At 36.4% G+C, this 25,563-nt stretch overlaps 4 protein-coding genes across 20 annotated transcripts; 2 read left to right on the top strand and 2 right to left on the bottom strand.

The window, feature by feature from the left end:
• Window positions 35-7,416, bottom strand: LOC18774246 (probable E3 ubiquitin-protein ligase RHG1A). Of its 17 annotated transcripts, none has more exons than XM_020566945.1 (11): window positions 7,284-7,416; window positions 6,485-6,596; window positions 3,689-6,201; window positions 3,490-3,526; window positions 3,158-3,391; window positions 2,436-2,604; window positions 1,514-2,275; window positions 1,030-1,436; window positions 770-868; window positions 546-683; window positions 35-411 (listed from the first exon to the last, which is right to left on the bottom strand). In XM_020566945.1, the coding sequence occupies exons 6-11, from the start codon at window positions 2,533-2,535 to the stop codon at window positions 268-270; spliced, it is 1,650 nt and encodes a 549-aa protein (XP_020422534.1). In that variant the 5' UTR covers window positions 2,536-2,604; window positions 3,158-3,391; window positions 3,490-3,526; window positions 3,689-6,201; window positions 6,485-6,596; window positions 7,284-7,416; the 3' UTR covers window positions 35-267. The 17 variants fall into 17 exon arrangements, with proteins under 17 accessions (XP_020422534.1, XP_020422531.1, XP_020422532.1 ...); XM_020566942.1 differs by having other exon boundaries at window positions 2,436-3,391; window positions 3,689-3,784; window positions 3,869-6,201; XM_020566943.1 differs by having other exon boundaries at window positions 2,436-3,391; window positions 3,689-3,784; window positions 3,915-6,201.
• Window positions 10,785-13,376, top strand: LOC18773140 (syntaxin-71). The gene is made up of 9 exons (XM_007207284.2): window positions 10,785-11,114; window positions 11,320-11,445; window positions 11,735-11,897; window positions 12,019-12,104; window positions 12,240-12,308; window positions 12,392-12,436; window positions 12,531-12,593; window positions 12,720-12,796; window positions 13,025-13,376. Exons 1-9 carry the CDS (start codon window positions 10,959-10,961, stop codon window positions 13,038-13,040), a joined length of 801 nt encoding a protein of 266 aa, XP_007207346.1. The 5' UTR covers window positions 10,785-10,958; the 3' UTR covers window positions 13,041-13,376.
• Window positions 13,230-15,940, bottom strand: LOC18775331 (NAC transcription factor 29). Its single transcript, XM_007206162.2, has 2 exons — window positions 14,953-15,940; window positions 13,230-14,520 (listed from the first exon to the last, which is right to left on the bottom strand). Exons 1-2 carry the CDS (start codon window positions 15,415-15,417, stop codon window positions 13,915-13,917), a joined length of 1,071 nt encoding a protein of 356 aa, XP_007206224.1. The 5' UTR covers window positions 15,418-15,940; the 3' UTR covers window positions 13,230-13,914.
• On the top strand, window positions 22,189-25,058 carry LOC18774314 (zinc finger protein JACKDAW). Its single transcript, XM_007208391.2, has 3 exons — window positions 22,189-22,743; window positions 22,887-23,283; window positions 23,475-25,058. Exons 1-3 carry the CDS (start codon window positions 22,590-22,592, stop codon window positions 24,562-24,564), a joined length of 1,641 nt encoding a protein of 546 aa, XP_007208453.2. The 5' UTR covers window positions 22,189-22,589; the 3' UTR covers window positions 24,565-25,058.

Below are 25,563 nucleotides of genomic sequence, written 5' to 3'. Positions count from 1 at the left end.
TTCCAAAGGAAGAAGATGCAGAAGCTTGGGATCATGAATAAAATAAAATATTCTTTGCACTAAAGCCCCATGAAAATAACAAGGGTTTAAAAAAGGCTTCACAATATTTAAATGGAAGCCTGAAATGAAACAAATGGATTGAAATTGGCTAGCATTCCCTTTACAATACACAAAACAAGTCTGCTTCCTCCATTTTGAGGATTATCTCTAAATGTATATACAAGAATGCCAATGTAATGAAGCACAAGCGATGTGATTAAATTATTTCTACTTCATATTATCAGGGAGAGCACAACCTTTGCAGATTGGACAAGAGTTCTTCATTGACAGCCACTTTTTGATGCAGCTCACATGGTAATCATGGCCGCAAGTTTTCAATGCCCCGACATCATCCCTGTCCTTGTACTCTTCCTGTCAATTAGGAACAGTGCTAGTTAGATATTCAACAGTTAAGCAATTTACATTCCAATTGGTCTAAAAAGCCACACTAACTGAAACTGGAATTTCAATTTCATGATTTTCTGTTTCAACTGGAAGATACTTACCAGGCAGATCACACATGTGCCTTCCTCTTGGATTTGATCTGACGAACAATATATCGTTTCTGTCAAACACTTTGGTATCAAATCTTCAGACACGCCTGTGCTGACATTCCCAATCCTTTCACCTAGCGCTAGGAGTTCCTGTTTGTTCCAAACATTTCAAGAAATTCAGATACCTTAAAGTTATAGGAAGAAAATAATAATTTAGGCAGGAATATCAATGTTACCTCGTAACTCATGTTGTCTATGTCCAGCCTCATGTCTCTATGATGATCAAACATATTTCTGGACCCATACAAGGCTGGGCGATCCACAATCATAAAACCCTGCAATACAAAATGAAAAACAATTTATTTCCGATATTCAGGACTGAACAAGGTTTGTCTATACTTAAGCATGATAAAGTGTTTTCGCAATTATCACAAAGGAGCTGCACCCTTCTGGAATAGACAAGATAAGCAAACATGCATCAGAAAGGACTACATACCTCAGACGAAAACCGATCCTGGAGACCAGTCTCTTCAGAGACCCGAAATCTATCATTAGACATCCTCGACCTACCACTCCTATCACTGTTACGCCACCCAACAGTGGCCACTGGCCTAGGATGTCTAGGATAACTTTCAGACGCCAACTGCAATCCTTCTTCTGAATGTGGTGCATGTCCCACTCGCAAGTTGCTTGAAGAAGCCCTGAAGGTTGGGGCAGATCTTTGAGAATAGCTACTACGAACTCCCCTTACAGATTGCGGTAAGGCACCAGGATAACTTTGAGGAACAGCAGTGGCTCTGCCTGACATGAAATCATGATGGTATAACCCTGTTTCCACAGAAGCATTACCCACACTGCTTCCTACAAGGAAGTGGTTGGGATCATGACTGAAACCACTTGCATCTGCAATTTAAAAGCAATTTAATCAGTAACAAATAACAGGAACCTGGACAGAAGACACGGAATTAATCAAAATTTACCTGGAGTTATAATCCTTCCATGAGAAGGAGACACGTTAATATGATTCCACTCATGGGTCAAACCAATAGAACCCTGGCCAGAAAGATCCATCGTACTAGAATGGTCAATAGGGGGGAGATTTGTAGAATAAGAACTATGTAAAGGATTGCTCGACAAATGTGTCCTAGCTAAGTTGGACTCCAAATCATGTTCAGACCGGCTTCTCACATTTCGCATGGATCCCTCACCCCTAATTGAGAGTCCATTCCCTCTATAACTGGGCATCATAGACATGTGATCCCAAGGCATGTATGGGGTATCCATGTTTACTTTCTCCTGCTGTAATTCTGAAGATCTAGGGAGCTCAGAGGAACTACTTCCAGCACTATAGTATCTGCTTGTGCTGCCCCTCTCAGATACTGAAGGGATCCCTGGGCTTTTTCGCTTGTGAGGCCCTCTTCCATTGCTCATTGTGAGATCGACAAAACCACCCTCAACACCATGGAATGCCCTCCGGTCATAACTGGAAGAGGGTGCATGGTGAGCATAATTTCCACCGACCGTACCAAAGGTGCCAGCACCCAATGGATGCTGAAAAGGATCATGCGATGGACCAGAAGCATCAGGTTGATAATGTGGCACGTCAACATTGTGGTTCAAGTTAGAATACCCATATGACCTCACCGCCGGATTCCAATTTGACGCAAAAGGCATCCCGTCTATAAACATATTTTCTACAGGATATAAGAAAGAACCGTTCTCTCCAGTGCCAGCCCTGGCTGCTGTCCATAATTAAAATTAATTAGTCATGAAAACAAAAGATATTCAGCAGATCAGATATTCAAGATTGAAATTCATAAGTAAATGATGAAATTTTGCAAATTATAGACCAGAACAAAGGAAATGAAAAGAATATACTCAAGGAATATCAAGACACAGTACCCAAATGCCCAAAAGGTTGCTCCGTGTTCATATGATTCCAATTCTGATCATTTTCACCCTCAAAAACATGAGATGTGCTGAACTGATGTCTATGTCCCATAACTTTCGTCAACTCACAGCTACGAACAAGTTATGAGCTGGAACAGAATCTACCAAACAAACCCACAACCTGCACAAAACAGGGAAGGGATCTCAAAACATTGATTAATATTGTATTTTACTTCTACAGAAGCCTAGGGCCTCCTTGTGTTTTTGCCATTAACCATAAAATCTTGATAAGTAGCCCATTACGGAAAAATTTATATAAATATTGCCGGAAATAATTAATTTTTCTTTTTCAAAACAAACAAAGGAGAATTCTTGTGCAATTCAGAGTGTGGATGGGAAAAAGAAAGTAGCAACCTTGTTACAAATTCTAATTGAAAAAATTCTTCAACAGACTTCAGAAGATAAGAGAAGACCCCTCAAACCAAAACCAGACAAGTTTCAAAGAAATTAAAACTTGTCATCAAGTTCCAACAATGGAAAAATGCAACCAACACAAATATAAATGCAAGATGACAATTAACTTCCAGAGATGGCAAGGCAAAATGCACTTTAAGGAAGATTAACCCACCAAGTTCCTGCTTCACATACCAATTTAAAATTTCAAAATAGTTTGACTAAGTATGAAGTATATGCCACAACATCACCAAATAGATACTTGACCAAGAGAGCCGTGCCTATAAATGTGCTTTCACACTTTGATCCACCAATCTCCATTCTAATCAAGGCCAAAAATTGAAGTAAAAGTCAGGTTGTTCTGTTTAAAAAAATATAGTGCTCCAGAGGACCGGTCAAAGCCTAATTGCACACCCACTAGCACCCTATGTCATTGTCAACCAACTCCCTTGTCACTCGCTTTCATCTCCAATAAGATGGCATTTCCAATGAAAATAGAGGGAGCCATTTTTTTTCTGAGGGATAAAAAAGAATGGAAAGTGTAAAGACATAACAATTAGCTGAAAGTGAGGAGTGAAAAAGATGGAAACAGGACCTTCCTTGAAGACATTACCTGGGTTTGGACTTTGAATCACAGGATTAGAGATCACCTAGCAGGTGTAAAAGATGTAACAATCTCAATAACACACCATAACAATTTGCACTAGCATTTTCTTGAATTCAAATATCAGCTATAGAATCATAAATAGATAAACTAAGACCAGAAAAACCACTACCAGATCCCCCCTAGCTTCCAAGTTCTGAAAACTCACAGTTCTTAATACTTTCAGCTCTAAAATATTTATGAAGGCTCATATTCTACATCAAGGTCAAACGTTCAAGGTGGTTGGAAATGTTCCAGATGAAAGCTGAAGATATTTATGAATGAAAGATAAAATTAGTACATAGAATAGAAAAATGTAAGATATATAAATAAATAAATGGATGAGAACCTTCAGAGACAGTATACACAAATTATCAGTTTCAACCCTTCTTTACCCAAAATTATCAGATGAACTATGGATGACTTGCCGTTCACATACAAGAAAAGATTGCTCTCTCCAAAACTGAGAAGGGGCAAGTTGAAGATCAGAGGCAGTGTATTCAATGGCTGAAATGAGACAGAAAAGTACCAGACACTCCTCAAGTGTTGTGGTGAAACCATTAAGAAAAGGATCTGAAATAAATTGAAATGTATTACCGAGGAAAACGAGCACTAATATAATGAAATGTGTGCCATTTGGCTGAAAAATGTTCATGGGAGCACGAGTGGAACACAAAAAATCCTTTGATGATCACTGCATAGATGAACTGTACACCATGCAGCACATATAAAACTTGGAAGTCACGGGCAATTCTAGGATAGGCATAAACATGACTCAAAGAAAAATACGAAAATTCATGAGAAGAACAAGTATACAACTCAATACTTGTCATGCATGAAGCTGCAAAAGTCAAAAAGATTATGGATACAAAGGAGTAACATGGTATTTTATTCCGACAGTATGATAATATTGAAATGAAGACAACGTAATTTTTTTTATTTATAACTATCGTAATAAAACGTGTGGCTTCTGTTAGAAGAAGAAACAAATAGAAGTAATCAACCCTAGAACAAAAAAAGAGAGAAGGCGTAGTTATGTTTAAAAAACCCAACAAAATAAATCTGTGATATTATTAAGAGAATATATAAATCGTCAAATAGAAAGGATAATCCGGGAATTGCACATAGATCCATAATAATAATAAAAACATTGCTTACATTTTATTGCTGCCCTACAATACCTTTCTATCATGTAAAACCAAGTTGAGGTTAAGTCAACGATTACAAAAAGTAAGACTTAGATACAGATTCTGAAAACTGTAAACCCACAAGATCAGGTTAGTATAGCCAAAAAAATATACATGTTGCTTAAACCTGGAGCCTTCTAAGTCTACAACAAGTTTCTACACTTACAAATCCCTCGCTCAATATGAAGAGAATCTTCCTCTGAAGACTTAAATGGTGTTGTCTTCTTACACGTCTTCAGAAAGTTTGCAATTGAAGCTATAGAGTACAAATAAAGAGGTATACTTGTACCCTATAAGAAGAGGTATACTTGCACCCTATAAGATGAGATTGGAGAGCTCAGAAGAAAGAAGCATGATATTAGTATTGTTAAGATTCTCTCCAGTAAGACTTGTCAGCAACAAGAAGATGTCCTAAAAAAAGAAACCAGGATATTCTCAAAAATCTGAAATCTGGAAACTTTTCTTCGTGTGAAAGCACAGAAAAGACCGTACAACAAGTCGAGGGTGCCATCAAACCTGATAACCTACGCAGCTACGCCAATCTGAAGAAACCAAACAATGAGTAAGCAGCCCACTGCCTAATATCCAGGCAATGGCAACACCAAACTTTTCCCTCCACCCTGGTATCCTACACCAATCTTAGGGAACCAATCTCTGTGTTTCAGTGATACAAACATCAGCACCTGATTGCCCTCTACTTACGGGCAATCAATCACCACAAGGCTAATGATAAGAGGCACTAGATCCAAATCTCCACTTGTTAATTAAGCATCGCCCGTCAAATATTGCAAACCAAACTACATGGTTCAGTCCCATCACCTAAGCACAAGATTATCCAGAGATGGCATGTGTCAATGTATCAAAAGCTGGTCACCGTGATAACTTTTCATTGACAACACCTAAGCACACAATCATCAGTATATCCATCAGCTCACCGCTCTATATAACACCAACATACAGCAACATCACAGAACTCCAAATACTAGGGCAATGAGAAGAATGAATTGACCACCAAAACATTTACGAAGTCAATGGAATTGCCCATGGCATTATACCTTAGCCAGCCTCTCCGTCACCTTAGTATGTACAATGTAAACACAAAAGCGAACATACTTGTGCTTAGTTCAGATCAATGACCACACTAGACTGCATTGAACTCTGACATTTTCCATCACTAAACAAAGGGTCGAGAATGATCAATCTAAACATCATGACACTATCACCATCAAGGCAACCTTTTTTTCCATCTCAAATATGGCCTCCACTACCTCAGGTGGATGGATCCAGTTCTTAGTGTAAATTCCAATTCAATACTACCTGAGCAAGTTAAAAATGGAGTCTTTAGTGGTTAGTACCATATAAAGTAGCTCTCAGAATACTACAGCTGACTAGGACTCTCAGAAAATGGCAGAAGATCGTGCCAATAAATCTTGAAGATAAGACATGGCTTCAATTGATATCCATTTTTTCAGAAGTCCAATTGACCAAAAAGTCCCTGCAACACCATTCATAATTCAGAGCATGAAATGAACTACCCCCCAACCTTTATACCCTAAACAAGTACTAGGCGCAAAAATTATTTAACAAAATAACCTGCAACTTTGCAAACAAAACTAAAGTAAGTCATAAAAGCTAATATTTCAAAAATATTTAGGAATAATAAGACAAGACCTCAGAAATATGAAGAAACACGACCACTACACTGAGCTACAGCTAAAGTCCAACTGTATAATTTTCTAAGTTTACTTCAGAAAGGTATGGCTCCAAGAAATTCTCACCTGTAGGTGCAGTCATATCATCATTCCAGAACTTGGGTACTAAATATTGTTCATCTCGAGTTCGAACCCAATACAAGTATGCAATACTGATACACCGTCGGCAAACCAAAACCTGCATAATAAGAACCATCTAAACCTACTCGATGCTAAGGTAATCCAGACCGAACAGTGCATTATCTAAAAGACCCTCGTCCACCAAGCAAACCTTGGTCAAAATATAAACCCCAAAGCTTGAAAGTCATTTGCTATGAAACAGTATTAGAGGCCTTGATGGTAATAGTTATTAAGCAAAACTATCGCCACTCAATCTCTTACCAGGAGAACAAATTATTTTATGACAACAATCAATCATCATGACCATGATCAAATTACAAGCCCCAGCTCATTATACACATGTTATCGCCAAGTACAATAGAATTGATCGAACAAACATATTTACACAACCCACCAATCCACATTACCACAAAGGAAAAATTACCGAAAAATCAGAAAAACGTAAATACAGGACAGGCAGAAAAATAAATAAGAAAATCATCCAAATTTTATGCACCAGCATCAAACAAACAAACCTCAACGATCAGAGGCCAGATGATCAGAAACAACAAAAGACTACCGAAAATGATGATCAGAAACAAGGAACATGAATTGATCGAGAAAATGACGATCGGACCTCAAAATCAAAAAAATCAAAAAACATGTGAAGAAAATAATAATAAAAAATTGCGTAGAAACAATAAAAATGACGATCAAGCTTGGAAAACTGAAAGTATGGTAACACAAAATGGAAGAGCACGCATACCTCGAAGTCGATGAAGGGCTGGTTCTGCAAAAAAGAACAAACTTTAAGGGGTAGAGAGAGAGAGAGAGAGAGAGAGAGAGAGAGAGAGAGGGAGAGAGAGAATTCTGCTCTTGAGGAAGGAAGGAGAGATGAATAAAGCGGTTGGGTGCGTTGTTTGCAGAAATAAGAGGAGGAGAAATTGTCTGGACTGCTCAATGTTACCGGATACCGACATAATCTGTATTTCTTTTTTTCTTTTTGTTTTACTTTATTATTAAAATAAGGTTAAATAAAATTAAAAAATTAGAAGACGTACATAACACGACGTCGTAGTGAGACAAGCGACGGTGAATTGTGAGGTGCGTTTCGCGGGAGATAAGAATCATTTGTCATTGCTCATTAGGTATTAAATATTAATTAACTAATAATAAAATAATAGTTTTAATTAGAGTAGGGTGCTTTTTATCCAACTAGTTAATCTTCCACTCCCAAGCAAGTGCGAGTCGTGGGTGCTGTCTTTGTTTGAGTTTGAGGTCACCAAACGCGTGTAGCATGAGCATGTCTCTGTACATACGTTTCTTTTTCTTCTTCTTTTTTTCTTCTTTTTTGTAATCTTAAATTTATATCACTAATGACCTATCTAAAAAGTAATGATGCCAGAGGTAGTCGTCCCGTCACACGAGCTTGGGATGATCTTGTTTGCATATAAGAGTGTTGATGCATTATGAATTTTTATGTGTATTAATAGATAAAATAACTCATACGTGTGAACGATTAATCCTGCTTGCATGTAAAAGCGTAAAATTTTAACAACTAAGTAAGAGGTAGTTAGTTGTGTGTAATCTCAAACAAACTTTGCATATGATGTATTCGTATACCTTACTTGCATGTATATGAAACGCCTACTTTTTTATTTGTCTAAATAACCAATTTGGTGCACCCGTGTTCAGTGTATGTGAAGAAATCAAAGATGGATATTCTGATCAAAACAAGTATAAAAAAAAAAAAGTGATTTGAGGGGTGGAGAAAACCAGATGATCTAATTCTGGCCTCCAGCCTTTATTTTTATTTAATTTTTTATACTTTTGACCTCCAGTCTTTTATGGTGAGAGAATGATACAGATCAAAATGTTATCATAATGGCAGTATTATCTTTTAATGCATTATTTGTGAAATAGATATGTGCTTGAAAATAACGGGGCTAATATGGATGACAACATTATGAAACACTTCAACTTCATAATTACCCTTTCTGTATGAATGAAAGAATTAAAAACTAAATAGAATTATAAAATAATGGAATTTAGATTTCCATCATTTCAATTTCTGGCAATTAAAAATTTCAGTATTTGAATTTATGTAAATGAGTGAAATAACACCTATTTTGGTGAAAATTAAAATCAGAATTTTAATGCCCAAATTTTCACGATTTTTTCCATGCGGTATTTAATAAATTCCTCACTTAAGTTGTCAAACAAGAAAAGTGTCAATTTCTCATCTTAAATTCCCAACTTTTAACTAAATTTCAAATTATTTTCTCTCATCCAAAAGGAATGTGAGTTTTACTCATTGCCATTAACATCTGTGCGAGTTGAATTTGACCTCTCTAATAAAGTAGGAATATTATATTTTTTTTAACTAATCGAAATTTTCAAATTCTATTATTCGAGCTAAATCAGCCCTTATTTTTGTTGTTTAATAGTAAAAATGGAAAATAAATCAGCTTTTATATATTAATTCGTTGCATCTAGTGATCCCAAAATACAAAACATTTCCATATAAAGTACACTAACAATATGAATCATGCATTTGCTTGGAAGTCTATTTGAGCGAATAACTTGCTGGTTTAGTATAATATAACAATCTCACATATTCGATACACCTATATATTATTTTTTGGAAGACCGACACACCTATAATATTATTTAATAAAAATGCTATTTGTCGTCATCTACTTTTCATAAAGTTCCGATATGCCCCTTTTTACATTTATTACTCTCTTTTTTATAATCAGAACGGTACCTTTTTACATTTACTTCAAAATAGTAAAAAGTAAATTGTCGTGTACTTTTCCGAATTAGGACTCTAATTGAACTTAACTTTCCGAACTAAAAAGACAACTAATTTAATATCTGAATTAATTACAATGGCCAATTTTATGAATTTAATTCAATGTTTTGTTTCAGTATAAGAGTAAACTTATAATTTCAAGTAAAATAAATAATCAATCAATCAAATAAAAATATAATAAATAATAAGAAAATAGAATAACATTTATAAAAATACAAAAACTAGCCCTATCCAGCACCGATCTTTCTCTCTCTCTCAATTGATGAGTCAATGTTTGGTTGAAGAAGCTCAAACAATCAGCGGCAATGGAGATGTGTCTCTGAGAGGGGGCTAAATTGAAGTTTTGTCTGTAAATTTGAAAACTTTGGAGTAGGAGAGAGAGTTGCCAGAAATTCTATGTGTCGCCTGAAATTCTGAGTTTTAGAGGGCTGGGTAACATGGGTTTGGAGGGAGAAGGCTAGGGGTGGGGCTGGGTAAATAGAGATGGTGGTGGTTATGATGGTTTAGTTGTAGATCTGAGATATTGTTGTTGACAAAGCCTCTAGTAGAATTATTAGTGGGATATAGCTGAATTAGTTTAACTCTTCTACTTTTATTCTTGTGGGTAGAGGTTCGAAACTTCTGACACTCAATAATACTTATGTAAATCCCCCAATAACTTGTACTATAAAATAAATAAATAAATAAAAATTTATACTAGAACAAGGATAAATTAGTACTTATCAATTATTTGAAAAATTCGACCAAAAACAAAATTCTAATGTATTTATCCCACTAATGCCTCGTCCTATTTTTCTCTGTATTAATTTCAAATATAATAACTCTCTCACATGCATATTTTATGTGAGGTTCCCCGTATAGTTAAAATTACTTTTCTTTGGTTCCAAGTAAAATTAAATTTTTAGTAAAATTTTATAATATGAAAGCATCAGAATTTAAAGTTGGCCCCGAATGACCTAACTTTGACAAAAAGTATTGGCAAGAAAGATAGTCTTACAAGACTTTGCTTTTGCTTTCCCCTTCACCTATTTTCACATTGAAATGTGATACAATACAATGATTTAAGTCAAATTTCATTCTTTAGTAAACTTTTCAAAACCTTATGCATGAATGAAACAACTTTGGCGTGCATTGTTTTTTTTGGTTAATTAGATGATTTAGTAATTAAACATTTAAAATTATGATTTCTTAAGAAGGATTATTTGATTCTTAAAATAATAAAAAAAATTATCGCCCAGATAAAATTTTGGATTCGAATTTTAACATTCGTGTAGTGTGTGTGTGGGTTTAGTATCACCCTTCTCAATAGAAAATGTCGTCAAACAAAACAAAAAAACTATATTTCCTTAAAAAAATATATATATAGCGGAAAAACTACTTTATGGAGGCAAATATCGTTTCCTGAAAAAAATTATATGTTTTATTTATTTATTTTTGAAGTTCACACAGGCTGTTGGCTGTTGCTTCTTTGAAACCGCTTTCTTTACTGGTTCTCCACCCACACACAAACATTCAAAAAAAAAAAAAATTATCGAACTTAATCTTCTGGTCCTGGATTTTGGACTTATTTTCAACTCTGCAATCGAAAAAGGAAGGTAGGAGGAGGGAGACGAACCAGAGAAGAAGATGAGCGTCATCGAAATCTTGACAAGAGTAGAGGCGATCTGCCAGAAGTACGACAGATACGACGTCGAAAAGCAGAAGGATCTCAACGTCTCCGGCGACGATGCCTTTGCTCGCCTCTACGCCTCCGTAGACGCCGACATTGAAGCCCTTCGTCAGGTCCCTCTCTCTCTCTCTCTCTCTCTTTCTCAATTTTCACTCCATGCGATCCCTGTTTGGTCCCTGAGAAAACTCGGAAAAATTCAAGAGGCTAATAGCTGATCCCGACGTAGTCGGACGAAATTCACTAGAATTTTTGAGTGAAGTTAGGGTTTTTCACCTCTATGGTGTGCTGAACTGAAACCGGAGTTCTTTTTATTTGCAGAAAGCGGAAATTGCTTCGAAAGAGAAAAATAAGGCATCTGCTGTTGCGCTGAATGCTGAGATTCGGAGGACCAAGGCTCGATTGCTTGAGGAGGTTCCCAAGTTGCAGAGGTTGGCTGTAAAGAAGGTCAGCATTTACTGTTTTAATGATTTTGGGTAATGTTCGCATTTGTAATTGTGCATTTCGTCAAATTGTTTGAGAAATTGATAGTAGCCTAGCACATTTTGGTCAAAATTGAAAAATTGAAAAATGGTTGCACTTGTATATGGGATTTTAGTATTGTTTAAGAGTATATGAGATGCCTGTGCGTGTGTGTAAGTTGCCAATTTTGCTTGTTTAGTATACAACACAAGGCGGCATGATTGCTTTGGGGTATAGGCAGCGTGATTCATAATTGATGCTAATTGGTTTACAGGTGAAAGGGCTTTCAACCCAAGATTTTGCTGCTCGTAATGACTTGGTCCATGCATTGCCAGATAGGATCCAGGATATACCAGATGGGACTCCTGCTGCACCCAAACAAACTGGAGGCGGCTGGGCAGCTTCAGCTTCTCGTACTGAAATCAAATTTGATTCGGGTAATTTTTTGCATTATGAAGGCTGTTTGGTGCTTTTTTAGTGATTATAATGTATGGACAGCTCAGTTCCATTTGATTATTTTCAGTTTACTTTACTTATGTGTTTCATGTATTTTGGTAGAGGGGCGGTTGGATAATGAATTCTTCCAACAATCTGAGGAGTCGAGTCAATTCAGGCAAGAGTTTGAAATGCGGAAAATTAAGCAGGCAAGTTATAGATATTGTGTTGTGTTTGTTTACAATGGAGATTTCTTTTAAAAGGATGCAAGTTGCATATTGCTAGTTAGATGCAGGAGTTATGGATATTGGTTTGCATTTTTATTTATTTTGACATGCTCACAGGATCAAGGTTTGGATATGATATCAGACGGTTTGGATACATTGAAAAATATGGCTCAGGATATGAATGAGGTTAGTTGTTTCTGTGTGATGCTACTTACTCATTTGCAATATATAAACATATGTTAACTTAATTTATCATATGCCATGTGTAGGAATTCGATAGGCAAGTTCCTTTGATGGATGAAATTGACTCTAAGGTGAGAAACATTGTCCTCTCCTAGTATTGCTTCCAAGATGTTCAGTTTGAATTCTCAAAATTATATTACTAAATGCTGCCTCCCTTCTTAATAGGTGGACAAGGCATCTGCTGACCTTAAGAATACCAATGTCAGACTGAAAGACACAGTCAACCAGGTGAGTGTATTTGCAGCTTTTTTAAGTTTACAAATGCACATTAGAGTCCTTTTTATAAATAAAAAAAATAAAAAAATAAAAAAGTCTTTGTTGCTGGATCTAATGCATGTTTTGTTTTTGTTACAGCTGAGGTCCAGCCGAAATTTCTGTATTGATATTATATTGCTGTGTGTAATTTTGGGCATTGCTGCGTATTTGTACAAGTAAGCTCATATCCTATACAATGAACATATATGATGAGATAGACAAACATCTATAACTAGATGTCATTGCACTGCTCAGATTATGGTTATATGTGATAAGACTTTATAGCTACTTCAACCCTAAAATGCAGATTTAAATACACAGAATTATTTTTTCATTGCATGTCTGCGTTTTTTATTCAAGATGTGTCATTTTTTGTATTCTGATCGCGGCATCTTTATTCGCAGTGTACTGAAGAATTGAGGTGGCATAAAGAGCGGTTTGACCAGTTCCAAGAGTCGTTGGCTTGTCCGGTATTGTTTTGCATTTTGAGGACTCAGTTTGGTGCTTGCTATATGTTATTTGATTGTTTATTTTATGTTGAAGAGTGTCTGTTCATACTACCATGAATGTATTTTTCAAGTACATGAGTCAGTTTTACGTTGCAGTTGGTTGTGTCCTCTAATTTGCTTTTGTTGGTACTCTGTGAGGCGGTATCTGAATCCATACTTCAATTTATTAAACCTTTGTTGACCCATAGTTAATAGATTGGATTGGCAGCTTCCTTTCGATTTTATATGAAACTTCTTATGGAACTAATGCATTCTTTCTGGGCCTGATTTAGTTTTCATCTGTCAGATGTATCTAAATTACTGTCTTTTGATTTAGTTTCTGTAGGCTTTCCCACGCCTTATTTGCCAATAGAAAATCACTGAATATAAAAAACCTGAACTCTTATGAAGAATAAGTCAACGATTTATATCAAGCTAACAACCACAAAACCCATAACCCACATTAACACTTTACGTGACGGAGAAGTTGAAATGTAAAGCAATTTTCTATATTCTCATCCCACTATCTACAAGATATTTATTACAACGAATATATGCGAATATACATACAATCTTGAAATGCTGCAGCTAATTACATCCAGCAAACGCCAAACTAATTTACATGCTTATTCTTTATATGTATAAAAATTGCACTCAAATGTATACCAAAAGAAGAAAATTCGGAACTGCACACTAATTTACATAAAAATCACAATCATGGAGACCTCTGTTCGTGATCTTGAATCCCTTTATCTACATAATAACGGAATTAATCCACACCTAGCTTCACTGCTCTAGCCAGCTACTCACTTGCACTGAAAGCCAATTAATTGACTGAGTTCTTGATATTGGATCATGGAGCTCCATTGATCTGCATTGAAATTATTTTCAGCTGATCCAGAGTGGTCTACTCCCCAGAAATTCATTGAGCAACCGTCCCGGCCAATCGATGTGCTAACTTCCTCCTGATATTCTCTGCTACATATCCTCTTGCTTGGTGTTACAAAACTCTGGTGGTGTCCATTTCCTTCTGCTGCAGGCTTTCTCTTGAAAGGGTTGATCAAACTTTCAAGGGAAGAAGCTAAAAGCTGCCCGTTGTTCTTATTGGATGAATCGTTCTCGTGAATTGTAGTGCAAGATTTTGTGTCTCCACTACCCAGAAAGCTTATGCTTGAAGTGGTTTTAGTGTATGGAAGTTCAGGGGAGGCAAAAATGTAGGGCAACATTGGACAATCTTTGTACAGATAGTTTCTGACCATTTCGATGCTAGGGTTTGTGTCCTTTGAACATTTCTCATCCGCTTGCTTGGTGTAGGCACCTAGTTTATAGCTAGGAGGACTGTTTTGATCTTCCCAAATGCTCCTGCTGCCGTTGCATTTTTGTCGAACCCGACATAGCACCCAATCATCCAACTGTCATGAAGAAAATGAGAGAATTATTAACAATATCGAAAGAAAGTACAATTCTCTGCTTATGCTGAAAAATAATAATGAAATGAAACCTAATACGATGATTGTTGAACATAAGCACAATATCAACATAGAAAACAACAGTAGAGGATTCAGAACTAGAAACCCTATAAATGTCATCCATATAATTAAGCTCAATTACAAAGGTGGAGAGAGAATGAGGAATATCAATTACTAGCCTATTATGTTGCTAGACTATCAATCAGCACATGATGTCTGATTCAGCATGACTGATTCACCACTTATAATTTCAACATAACCAATGGTCCTGATTCACAATCTAACATCACGTGTCAAATCGGCAAAAGAAACTTACCCGTACCTACCGTATACTGTACTCTGTGAGGATATGAAGTAATTGATTAAGCAACTTACCCTCATAGACCCTTTTTGCTTTGAAGACCACATGGTTGTGTCAAGCAATCTATACTCATTCATGATCCACTCTGTCTTGACACCCTTTGGAGGGTGTCCTGTGTAGAACACAAGTGCCTTCTTCACCCCAATGCTTTTTGTTCCACAAGAACTGAAAATATGTTTATCAGTTCCTGTAGCCTTCCAGTAACCCAAACCAGCTGCTCTGTTAGGCCTGCTCCCATTCGGGTACTTCCGATCTCTCGGGGTGAAAAAATACCACTCTTCTTCTCCGAAGGAGGCTTTGGCTGGCAGCTCCCATGGATTATACTTGTAGAGATCCAATTCAGTGATGATGGTTGCAGGTAGTGGACTTGAAGTGACTTTGTTTTTCAAATAGTGGACGATGAGTTCTTCATCAGATGGGTGAAATCTGAACCCAGCAGGAAGCTGAATGTTATCAGAGGTTTGTTGTTCCCTCTCCATTTTCGGGATGGAGGAAGGAGGCTTGCTTGTTCCTTGGTGATGGAGGAAACTAGGGAATCAATGAGGCCCTGAAATTATCGACCAAATGGTTTGTAAGTTTGATTGCACTGTGCAGTTGTTTTATAGGGAGTTTCTCTCATGCAGAAAAGGACAATTTTGTTAACATATATTATATGAAGTTAATGTATATGATACATTTGGTCAGGGAAAGCAACCTTATTGTCCTGACTGGTCACAACCGTTGGATATCACATATCCTTTATCTGATCAGAGATGCATAGGAGCCAGAGACTTCAAATTAAGCTTCATCTTGTGGAGCAGGGTTACCACAGTGGTTGTGGCCCTCCCTTTTCCCCCTTACTTGGCACCCAAGATCGAAAATCCAAAGTTTCTTTCCTCCCAATATAAACAAAAAAAAAAATATTAAGGTTCATCTCCTATCTTTGATCAGATAAGTTTTAGTTTTGATTGCTTCAATTACCATTATATGTTTCATGTGTTTCAATTTGTTTGAATTATTTTGGCACACCAAAGAGCATATGATTGAGGTGGTGATGTTGGCAATGTGGAGCACAAATAGCATGTATGGTTCAATCATTCCACAAAACATTATCAACAATATTTCCTTTTTGGGGAAGGGGGGGTGGCCAATATAACTGAGAGAGATTGTCTTGTCCCCCAAATCATTTAGCACTTGCCACACTGTTCTTCATGCTTGCACTCGACTGCATTCCAGGTGTCCTTTTCCTCTTAACTTGCATTCCTAGCATTGACAGGTTTATACATGGCTTGCAATTCTAGCCTCTTTTCTTAAGGGTCATGTTCTCTTTTTAACATGTTTATATTCTCACATAAATACTTATATTATCGGACTCTGAATTTGAATCACACATTCAAACAAGAATCAATATGATAAATAGTCCAGATTCATGGCGCTCGATCGAGGTGACTTAATTAGTGTAGAGTCAAAGGAATTCACTCATTAACGCAAGAAATTAAAGTTCCATGGAAAATGTTTTGATGGGATGTTGTCTTATCTTTGGCTTTAGCCCTTGCATTCCATACCACATATCTTGATCATAACAAAACTCCAAGAAATAGAACATTATAGAAAGGAGGAGAGACAGAAAAAGGCCAACTTGATCCCCAAGATTCGATTGTATGTCTTTTCCTCCTTGGAAACTCAGAGTCACCATTTTTCTTCGTCCCCATTTTGGAGTCTCTTTCAACAACACGTCCCCTGTTTTTCCCTTTGAAGTTTCAGAGATTGCATGCGCAATTATTTCGTCTTTGAATTTTCATGGAATTCCATAATAATAATAATAATAAATATATAAATACCCAATCAAATTACCACTCATAGCCGTACCTGTACTATGTACAATGACTTTTATATATATGTCTTGATAAATGTGGAAGATGGAACTTTCGAAAAATACAGACACAAACCTAATTCTCAAACTTTGATTAGAATTTATGAATACATAACAAATTTAAAGTGGTTGCAATTCAAGACAAGAAATGAACATTCTTTCCACATGGATCGGATCGACCGAGGTTTCTGGTTTGTTTTTTCATGGCTCAGAACGTTAACTTTGAGGCGCTTCATTTGTTGGCGACCTTCAACACTTTCATGGCGGCCAAATATTTCCAAAAACAGATGGAGAAAAAAAAGAAGAAGAAGACCAACATCACTTTCAGAGGAGTTACGTTTATGTATGGCAGGGACAAAGATACCAAACGTGGCACACTTTGACCTACCTTCTTCAATCCTCAGTCCATTCATTCAATCCATGTGTGCTAGAAGTTTATGAAGTTAATTAATTACCTATTAATTCTTAATCATAGATGAAAGCATAAGGTAAAGGTATATGCATTTGAAACGAAGTGACCAAGGGGAGCTTGATTATGATTTGAATTGCTTCTTATTCGTAGATGGTGGATCCCACATCCCGTACAAGGTTTCAAGTACTCAAAGATGACTAAAAATTTTACTGGGTCCAATATTGACACCAATTCATGCAGCAACGAAAAATTCTTTAACAAAGGAAGAAAGTAGAAAAGGCTTATAATGTTTATGAATTGTATGATGACGTGTTATTTAAGCCGGTCGCAATAGCATGATGACGTGATATGATAGTGTTTGTTACATAGATATTTTTTTTGGTTGATTGTTTTCCCAATAACACTGGTTAATTAGCTAAGATCTTGTGGTCAATACATAGGAGGGGCAGTCCCATAGTTTTTTTTTTTTTTTAAAGAGAGAGATTCGAACTCGAGGATAAAGGACCAGACATACTATCATGACCAACTGATATGCTAACCCGCATTCGCAACTAATGAATAATGATTTTTTTAGAGGAATTAATGAATAGTTATTGATTGTATTGAAATGTTTGTGAAACGGATGAGTGAGAATAGAGAATGCAGAAAAATTCCCCTCGCACCTCGCATTATTCGGATTCTCTATACACCGACAGCTTGCAGCCAACTCCAAAGCTTCATTTAAAATTGGCATCAAGAAGAATTAACAAAAACAAAAACAATTCAACACCACAAATCTCTAGAGTCTAGACAACAATTCCGACAAACCAAATATCTGTTTTTATACGAATAGATAATAATCTCTGGCCCTCTGGCCCTCTTCCATTTTTAATTCAAATTTGGAGGGACACAAGTGGGTCAGGTGGGGAATTATTTTTTTTTTCTCTTTTTGGGTTCAAGTGGGGAATTAAATTTCAATACCCTGAATCTTGATCTTATATATCATTAATTTTCCCTCTACAACCTGAATTTATAACTATTATTATTAATTATTTTTTATTAGTATAAACTAAGCTCTAGATTGTAACAATTAATTAATAATACTATTTTTTTTACTTTTTTAAAAATAATTTTAATTAAGATTATAGGAGCTTATTATCACTTAAAAAAGATTTCAAAATTGATCCTAGTAGCCTTGAAAATAATTCAAAATCTAAGGGACCAGTGTGGTCCCAGGCCCCCGCTCCTTATTTTTTTTAAATATATGTATATTAATATATTTTATGATATCTTTAATATTTCAAGAACCTCATTTTCATGCCTACTTCTTTTCTTAAATTTACCATACCTATTATTATTATTATTATATTTTTTAAAACACAAATTCTAAAAATCTAAGTCTTTTTCATTTATTTTTCTCTTTTTTGGTGGACACAACATATTTCCTTCTTGCTTTTACAACCATGTTTGTGGCTTTAATTTATTTTCTTACTCTCCATGTAATATATTATCAAGTTTCAATTGAGTTAATTCATTTAATTACGTTTTGCCACATTTTCTCTTATTTTTTATTGTTTTTTCTCTACTTACGGTTTGTTTGGGGTTTTTATTATTTATTATTATTATTTAAATTGTGTTCTCTCCACCTATGGTTTGTTTGAGTTTGTGAACTTTTGCTTTATTCTCTCTATTTTAATGGGTTTTTCAATTTATGTGTAGATTATCAAAGGAAAAAAGTTGATTTTTTTTTTTTAGGGAGCTGATTTTTCCACTCCTCTTTTCTCCACTTATACTCCCTTTTACTTTTTAATAATTTTTAATCAATTTTATTCTTTTTTATTCTTTTTCTTTCCTATTCTACTCTCTTACATTACATTAAGGTTTTGATAACTAAAATTAAGAAATAAAATTAAATCAAAATCATAACCAGGATTTTTTTATATGTTGTGAGTTCAAAATTACGAATACAATCTCCTTCTCATCTATATTGTGAGTTCAAATTATAAATATACTGTGAGAGGCTCCTCACACATAAAATCCTGACTTCGCTACTGATTCAACTACTGATTCAAATAAGCATATTAATAGAATATATATTCATTTTTCCCAGAGACAGCCCCATGTGGTGGTGGCTACTCCCAAAGAAGGAGGTTGTCTTCGATGAGATGTTTTGCCATGACTATGAGTAAGCATTGTCTTTCTTGATCTTTGGTTTAAAACTGACGACCATAATTAAACATTTTAATTGTCTATATCTCTTTGTTGGTTCAGAAGAATTAATGGGAAATTCTCAATAGATATCACAAATCTTCAAATTGGATTATTAATGCAAACTGATTTGACAAAGTTTAGTTAGTTTAGTTACATGTACTTAGTACATAGGTTCAAGACCATCGAGGCATCAATATTTAATGTCCTTGGTCCAAGACATTAGATATGTTTTCTTATTTCACATTAGACATGTTTTTTTTTGGTGCGATCATGATCATACAGTCTTTTTTGTAATTAAAACAAAAAAATATGTGTTAAGCGGCATCTTGATTCATAGCATGTTTGAAATTCTAACCCTATAACGCATTTGTATTAATCAATATTTTATCAGATAATTTCTAATAAAAATTATACATTAAATATAAAAACTAACAACATAACATGTCAAATATGAGCCAATAATTTATACAAAGGGCGTCCTTACTCACACATCTGCATGGATATAATAACCTCATTCTCTTCTTCCACCTACCGTAGATCCAAACTTTATATTTTTTTAATAAAATAAATTATAATTTATTTCTCCGGAAATTAGGTTTCTGATCTATATAGAACTAACACATTGGGTTTTGGGTATTTATATATATAACTATATACGTGTGCATGCAGTATTTGAAAGAGATATTGGAGATACTTAAACATTGGATACCGAATGGGGAGTGGGACGAGATGGCATCAAATGTCTGGAAGGAAGCTCCGAATGCATGCAGCCAAAAGTATTGTGTATTTTATTTCCTATTTTTTTTAATTGATGATTTTCTATAATTTTATTCTCCATTAGCTTCGTTGTATTATTGCTTAATTTAAAAAATTAAGACGAAACCGTGGGTCTGCTCAAAGTCAGCTCAGATAAGGACGTCAACATAACATAATGACCCATTTGCCACGCAAGACCAGGCCACTTATTGTTTGGGAAATATTCTAAATCTAACTCTCACTCTCTCTCTCTCTCTCTCTCTCTCTCTCTCTCTCTCTCTCTCTCTCTCTCTCTGTGGCACAGTCAAGTTTCAAACTGTATAGTAAAAGGAATTTGTGAACTCCATAGCTGTACCTAAACTAATGTCGTATATGATCGATAGGCAAGAAAAGAAAAAGGCCAATAACAGCTTTGTAGCTGCTGGAATGCGTATATATAGAGTGGTGAAATGGTCGCCCAGTCTATAAGCTCATTGCAAACACAAGTCAACTTTGCCTACTAATTAGGGCGGCTTAGTACAAACTTGCCTACTAATTAAGTCCCCAATTCAATTATTTATTTTTTTTATTTTTATAATTGGAATAATGAATTCGAATTTGGAGTTTTGAGCATACAACTTAAACTCATTAATCATTCACCAATAGAATTTGAGATAGAACTCATTATAACTCGACTGTTCGAATTCAAATACAAAATTCAAAAAATTAGGTTAAATTTAGCTTGACCATATCCAAAGTTAATAAGAAACCTAATGAAGTTCATCACTTAGGATTCTTTTTTGGTGCCTTATTCGTTGCGTGCTTTTGATATTGTAATTCGAATAATTCATTTTTAGTTTTATCTAATGATTATATTGTTAACGAATCGATAATTCTGAATCATGAGATCATATTGCAACGTGAACCCTAACTAATATGTCCCTCCAAGTTAAGTCATATAATTGAATCTCTCTCTTTAAAGAAACAACAAACTTAATTTACTCCTAATGAAACACTAGGTAATCATATAGCACCATACACAGCAGTATCTAGATCATAAAACTCAAAGATTAGATCATAGCTAACCTTTTAAAATAAGCAAAATATATAACACTACATTTAGAAATCATGTCATTTAAGGTTATAATTATAACCAACGTCCCAACTATGAAACATCTCAAAACCAAATAGGAACTAAATTATACAAATGAAACAGTTCAAATTCAAGTTATAATCACAAGATATTAAGTCAAACATCTTCTGTTCATCTTACATACACATGTGTTCTAGCTCCATGCACCAGCAGTGACCTGGTACTATATCTGAAAACACTGCATGATGATCATGATCAGTAAGTACTATCAATGACAGGAACATGTGATGATGATGTACACGTATATATATCACCGCCATGATGATGATCACGATGGAATGGATGGTGGATGATGCAGGTATAGCATGCATCACAGATGATCACAGATGATCCACATCCACAGTCGTCCTTGTTGGGTCCCTCATTTCCTCCCACAGGGAAACCCAGCGAGAGAGCGATAGAGGAGAGGAGGTGTCACGGACTGTCCTTTCTCCTCTCAAAGTGTATATCTCGGGAAACGCAAAAACTCACGCACAATATGCCTCTGTTAATATTAATATTAACTTATTTTGTTCCAGCTTTAATTATGACAATAATCATTTTAAAGCTGATCAAATTCAAAAGGCAAGTGACTTTCTGAGAGATTAGCCTTTTTGATCTGCCTATGCCTTTGTTAGCTTCCACAATGCCTTTTTCAATTTACACACCCTTTTAAAAATTCTTACTTTATTATATTATTTGTAAACATAATTGGAGTTTGAGCTCACAAAACAACAAAACGCACACTACCCTACACATTCTGCTTTCCCTTGCAGCTAGGCTAGCTCATGACTCTGCCTCTTACACACTTCCACTCTTGTGTACGTGTGACTGTGAAAGAGGGAAGAGAGAGAGAGAGAGAGAGAGAGAGGAGAGAGAGGGTGGTGGCCCATCAAATATATGGCTGACCGACTTTGAGGATATGAGCTAGATAAAGGAGAGACTTATACGCGTAAGACGAAGACACGCAGTGAAGAAAGAGAGAGGTGAGCTATAGGGAAAAGAGATAAAACACATATATTAGAAATATTCTCTTTGAGCCATCATGGGTTTTGGTTTTTTCTCTTAGAAATCAAACAGACAAAGGCAACAAAAACCAGACCATCATCGCCATCTCTCTCTCCTCTACTGTCTTATATTTTTGTGAGGGTTTTTGTAATTTACAGTACCTCTCAACAACACACTTGACTTGGGTTTTGGCAGAATCGGAGTGTGTCTTCAGAAAAACCTTTGTTTTCTTTTTGTTGCTTTTCCAAAGCTAGTCTTTTGTGGTGACTAGACAACAAGAGGTCACAGTTTTGAGCTGAATCCCAGAGAGAGAGGGAGGGATATGCAAATGATGTCCGGTGATGGGTTTTCGATTATCCCTTCTGCCATTGATGGGTTTGCTCAAGAACATCAGCTGAATGCAAACCCTAGCAGCCAGAAACCCAATCCCAATAACCCTGTGGCCAAGAAGAAGAGAAATCTACCAGGAACACCAGGCAAGCAATATTCAAGCTTGCTCATTTACACTTTTTTTTATTATAAATATTTCATAATCTTCTTCTTCAAGTTCCAAATTACTAGTACTGATATTTTCTTTAATGGGTTTTAAGTTTTTTATTTGATTTCATTGTGTGAACAGATCCAGATGCTGAGGTTGTTGCTTTGTCTCCGACGACCCTAATGGCCACAAACCGATTCGTCTGCGAGATATGCAACAAGGGCTTCCAGAGAGACCAGAATTTACAGCTTCATCGGAGGGGCCACAACCTTCCATGGAAACTGAAGCAAAGATTGAACAAAGAGGTGAAGAAGAAGGTATATATTTGCCCTGAGAAGAGCTGCGTCCACCACGACCCGTCGAGAGCTCTCGGCGACCTCACCGGAATAAAGAAGCATTTCAGCAGAAAACACGGTGAGAAGAAGTGGAAGTGCGACAAGTGTTCGAAGAAATACGCAGTCCAATCGGATTGGAAAGCTCACTCCAAGACCTGTGGGACGAGGGAGTATAAGTGTGACTGTGGAACCCTCTTTTCCAGGTACATATATATTTTTCCAAAATTTTATTTTTGGGTTTTGTTATGTTAATGTATAAGAATTGAATGCTCATCATTTGTATATAGATTTAATGCGTTTTTGGGTTTGAATTTAATGCAACCATATATATGATTGGGTAATAAATGGGGTTCGAATTTTTTTTTTTTTTTTTTTGGGTGTGGAAATTAAACAGGAAAGATAGCTTCATCACCCACAGAGCTTTTTGTGATGCCCTAACTGAAGAGAGTGCTAGGCTCACTACTTCAGTTGCTGGAGCTGCAACCAATCTCAATTTCGGAAACGAAACAATGTTAAACAACACCATGATGCATAATGGTCATGCAGTTCAAGATGATGTGTCTCAAATTTCTCAGTATGGCCAAGGTTTGATCAGGCAAGATTTCAATGGATTGGATCATCGTCAGCAGCAGCATGAGAAGCCAAGCTTGTCACTTTGGCTGAATCAGCAGCAGGCAAATAGTAATTCTCATCAGCTGAATCTCATGGACAATATGGCAGCAAATCCCAATCAGCTTTATGTAACATCATCAAGCTCCACTGCTTTTCCAGAGATGGCTCAAATGCCACCAGCCAACAATCTCAATCAGCTCTTTGGCTCGCCAAACGCTATGTCTACTTTTGGAAGCTCAAACATCAATCTTTTTGGCTCAGGCAGTGCTTCAAGTTCTACTTCCACAAGTGCTGCAAATAATCTCTCCCTATCATCACCAATTCAAGAAGGTGGGATTCATAAGGGAAACAGTAATCTGGTAGGCAGCGGGGGCTTATCAAAGCCGCCTGCAGCCCCAATGTCTGCCACAGCACTTCTGCAAAAAGCAGCACAACTGGGTTCAACCAGAAGCAGCAGCAACAACAACAACAACAACCAAGGCAGCAGCAGCAGCAGCAGCTTGGGTGTAAACGTAATGAGCTCATCACCATCTTCTTCAAACACTTTGATCAGGAGCTTCAGCTCCAATATGAACCAAAATCGATCAAACGAGCTGCACCAAATTGTTCAAAATGCAAACCAATCAGGGGGTGGTGGTGCAAACTCAAACACAAGTTCTACTCTTGAGCAGCTCATGAACAACATCACTCATCGGGGTTCGAGCACAATTGGAAATCTTGATCATCAAAACAGTCTAACCAGAGACTTCTTGGGCATGGGAGGAGGAGGAGCAGCAGCAGATCAATTATCTCATAACAACAGGCCAATGTTCTCACCACAAGAGCTTGCCAAGTTTGCATCTTCAATGAGCCAATTCACTGGCAACCACTAGGGGAGTTTTAATGTTTTTGACACGTTCAAGCAAACTCAGACTGAGTCGGGACCGAGTGGAAAAGTTTGAAACTCAGCTGGGGACCGCAAGGGGATGGATGGATCAATAATAAGAGAGAGAGTTGGGGCTGCCTCTATCTCTGGATGCAACAGGCAAATTGTGGTCACAAAGCTACAGCTACAGCTAGAGAGATCATATTGAGTTTCTGGGTTCTGGGGTGGGGCCCAATTAATGTTCATATTTTTGCATGTCTGAAAGTGACAAAACGAAAAGCAAACTCCAAGTCATTATGTTTTTGTGTATGTTTGTTATTCTTGCCTTTTTTAGGTTTGCCTTTTGAGAGATGAGAGAGAGATTTTCTCCCTTTTTTCTTTCTTCTTCTGCTGCTGCTGCTGGTGGTGGTGCTGCTTGCTGCTGGTTCAGTGGCTTTGTGGCTCTGCAATCTCTTCTTTTTAAAAATGAACAGAGTGCACAGAAAACTACGTGAGTGATCATATATATGGTTTGACCGTTTGTCAACGTTGGTGGGTTTTACTTTAAAAAGTTAAAAGGAGACACTAATTAATAACAATTATTAAAGATGATGGCTTTGTTGCAATTTGTTTAAGGCAACGTGCATGCAACGGTGGTTTGGGTTTGATTCATTTGATGATCATCAAGGGCACGTAATAATTTCTCTGTTTTGGTTGACAAAGACGACATACTAACTAAATTACCCTAACTTAAGGAGAGGGAATCAAACTCGAATATCAGAGGCCAAACACAACGTCTTAACCAACTACCCTATACTCACATCTGCAAGTGCACCAAACAATTGAGACGTAGTTAAATATACAGAAAAAGAGAGAGAGAGAGAGAGAAAGAAGTCGTTTGTGACGGTGTAGGCAGAATCTAGCTTAGGATCATGCCGCCGGATTGATCATGATGCCAAATTAAAAGAGGAAAAAGAAAACAAAAAATTGGGGCCAGGACAGCTGTGTGATTGCATTGTCAATTGCC

The sequence above is a fragment of the Prunus persica genome, chromosome G6 (genome assembly GCF_000346465.2).
Source record: "Prunus persica cultivar Lovell chromosome G6, Prunus_persica_NCBIv2, whole genome shotgun sequence".
Taxonomy (NCBI): domain Eukaryota; kingdom Viridiplantae; phylum Streptophyta; class Magnoliopsida; order Rosales; family Rosaceae; genus Prunus; species Prunus persica.
The sequence above is the reverse complement of the archived record's forward strand: the minus strand, read 5'-3'. Positions and strand labels throughout refer to the sequence as shown.

Excerpts from the sequence above, each read along its gene's own strand:
- LOC18774246 (XM_020566941.1), bottom strand. The coding sequence starts at position 2,535 with ATGGGACATAGACATCAGTTCAGCACATCTCATGTTTTTGAGGGTGAA. Across the intron at positions 869-1,029 it reads AGGATCGGTTTTCGTCTGAG|GGTTTTATGATTGTGGATCG; the intron begins GTATGTAGTCCT and ends TTTGTATTGCAG. Across the intron at positions 684-769 it reads TAGACAACATGAGTTACGAG|GAACTCCTAGCGCTAGGTGA; the intron begins GTAACATTGATA and ends TGGAACAAACAG.
- LOC18773140 (XM_007207284.2), top strand. The coding sequence starts at position 10,959 with ATGAGCGTCATCGAAATCTTGACAAGAGTAGAGGCGATCTGCCAGAAG. Across the intron at positions 12,105-12,239 it reads AAATGCGGAAAATTAAGCAG|GATCAAGGTTTGGATATGAT; the intron begins GCAAGTTATAGA and ends ACATGCTCACAG. Across the intron at positions 12,309-12,391 it reads TGGCTCAGGATATGAATGAG|GAATTCGATAGGCAAGTTCC; the intron begins GTTAGTTGTTTC and ends TGCCATGTGTAG.
- LOC18775331 (XM_007206162.2), bottom strand. The coding sequence starts at position 15,417 with ATGGAGAGGGAACAACAAACCTCTGATAACATTCAGCTTCCTGCTGGG. Across the intron at positions 14,521-14,952 it reads AGCAAAAAGGGTCTATGAGG|TTGGATGATTGGGTGCTATG; the intron begins GTAAGTTGCTTA and ends TCTTCATGACAG.
- LOC18774314 (XM_007208391.2), top strand. The coding sequence starts at position 22,590 with ATGCAAATGATGTCCGGTGATGGGTTTTCGATTATCCCTTCTGCCATT. Across the intron at positions 22,744-22,886 it reads AAATCTACCAGGAACACCAG|ATCCAGATGCTGAGGTTGTT; the intron begins GCAAGCAATATT and ends TTGTGTGAACAG. Across the intron at positions 23,284-23,474 it reads TGTGGAACCCTCTTTTCCAG|GAAAGATAGCTTCATCACCC; the intron begins GTACATATATAT and ends GAAATTAAACAG.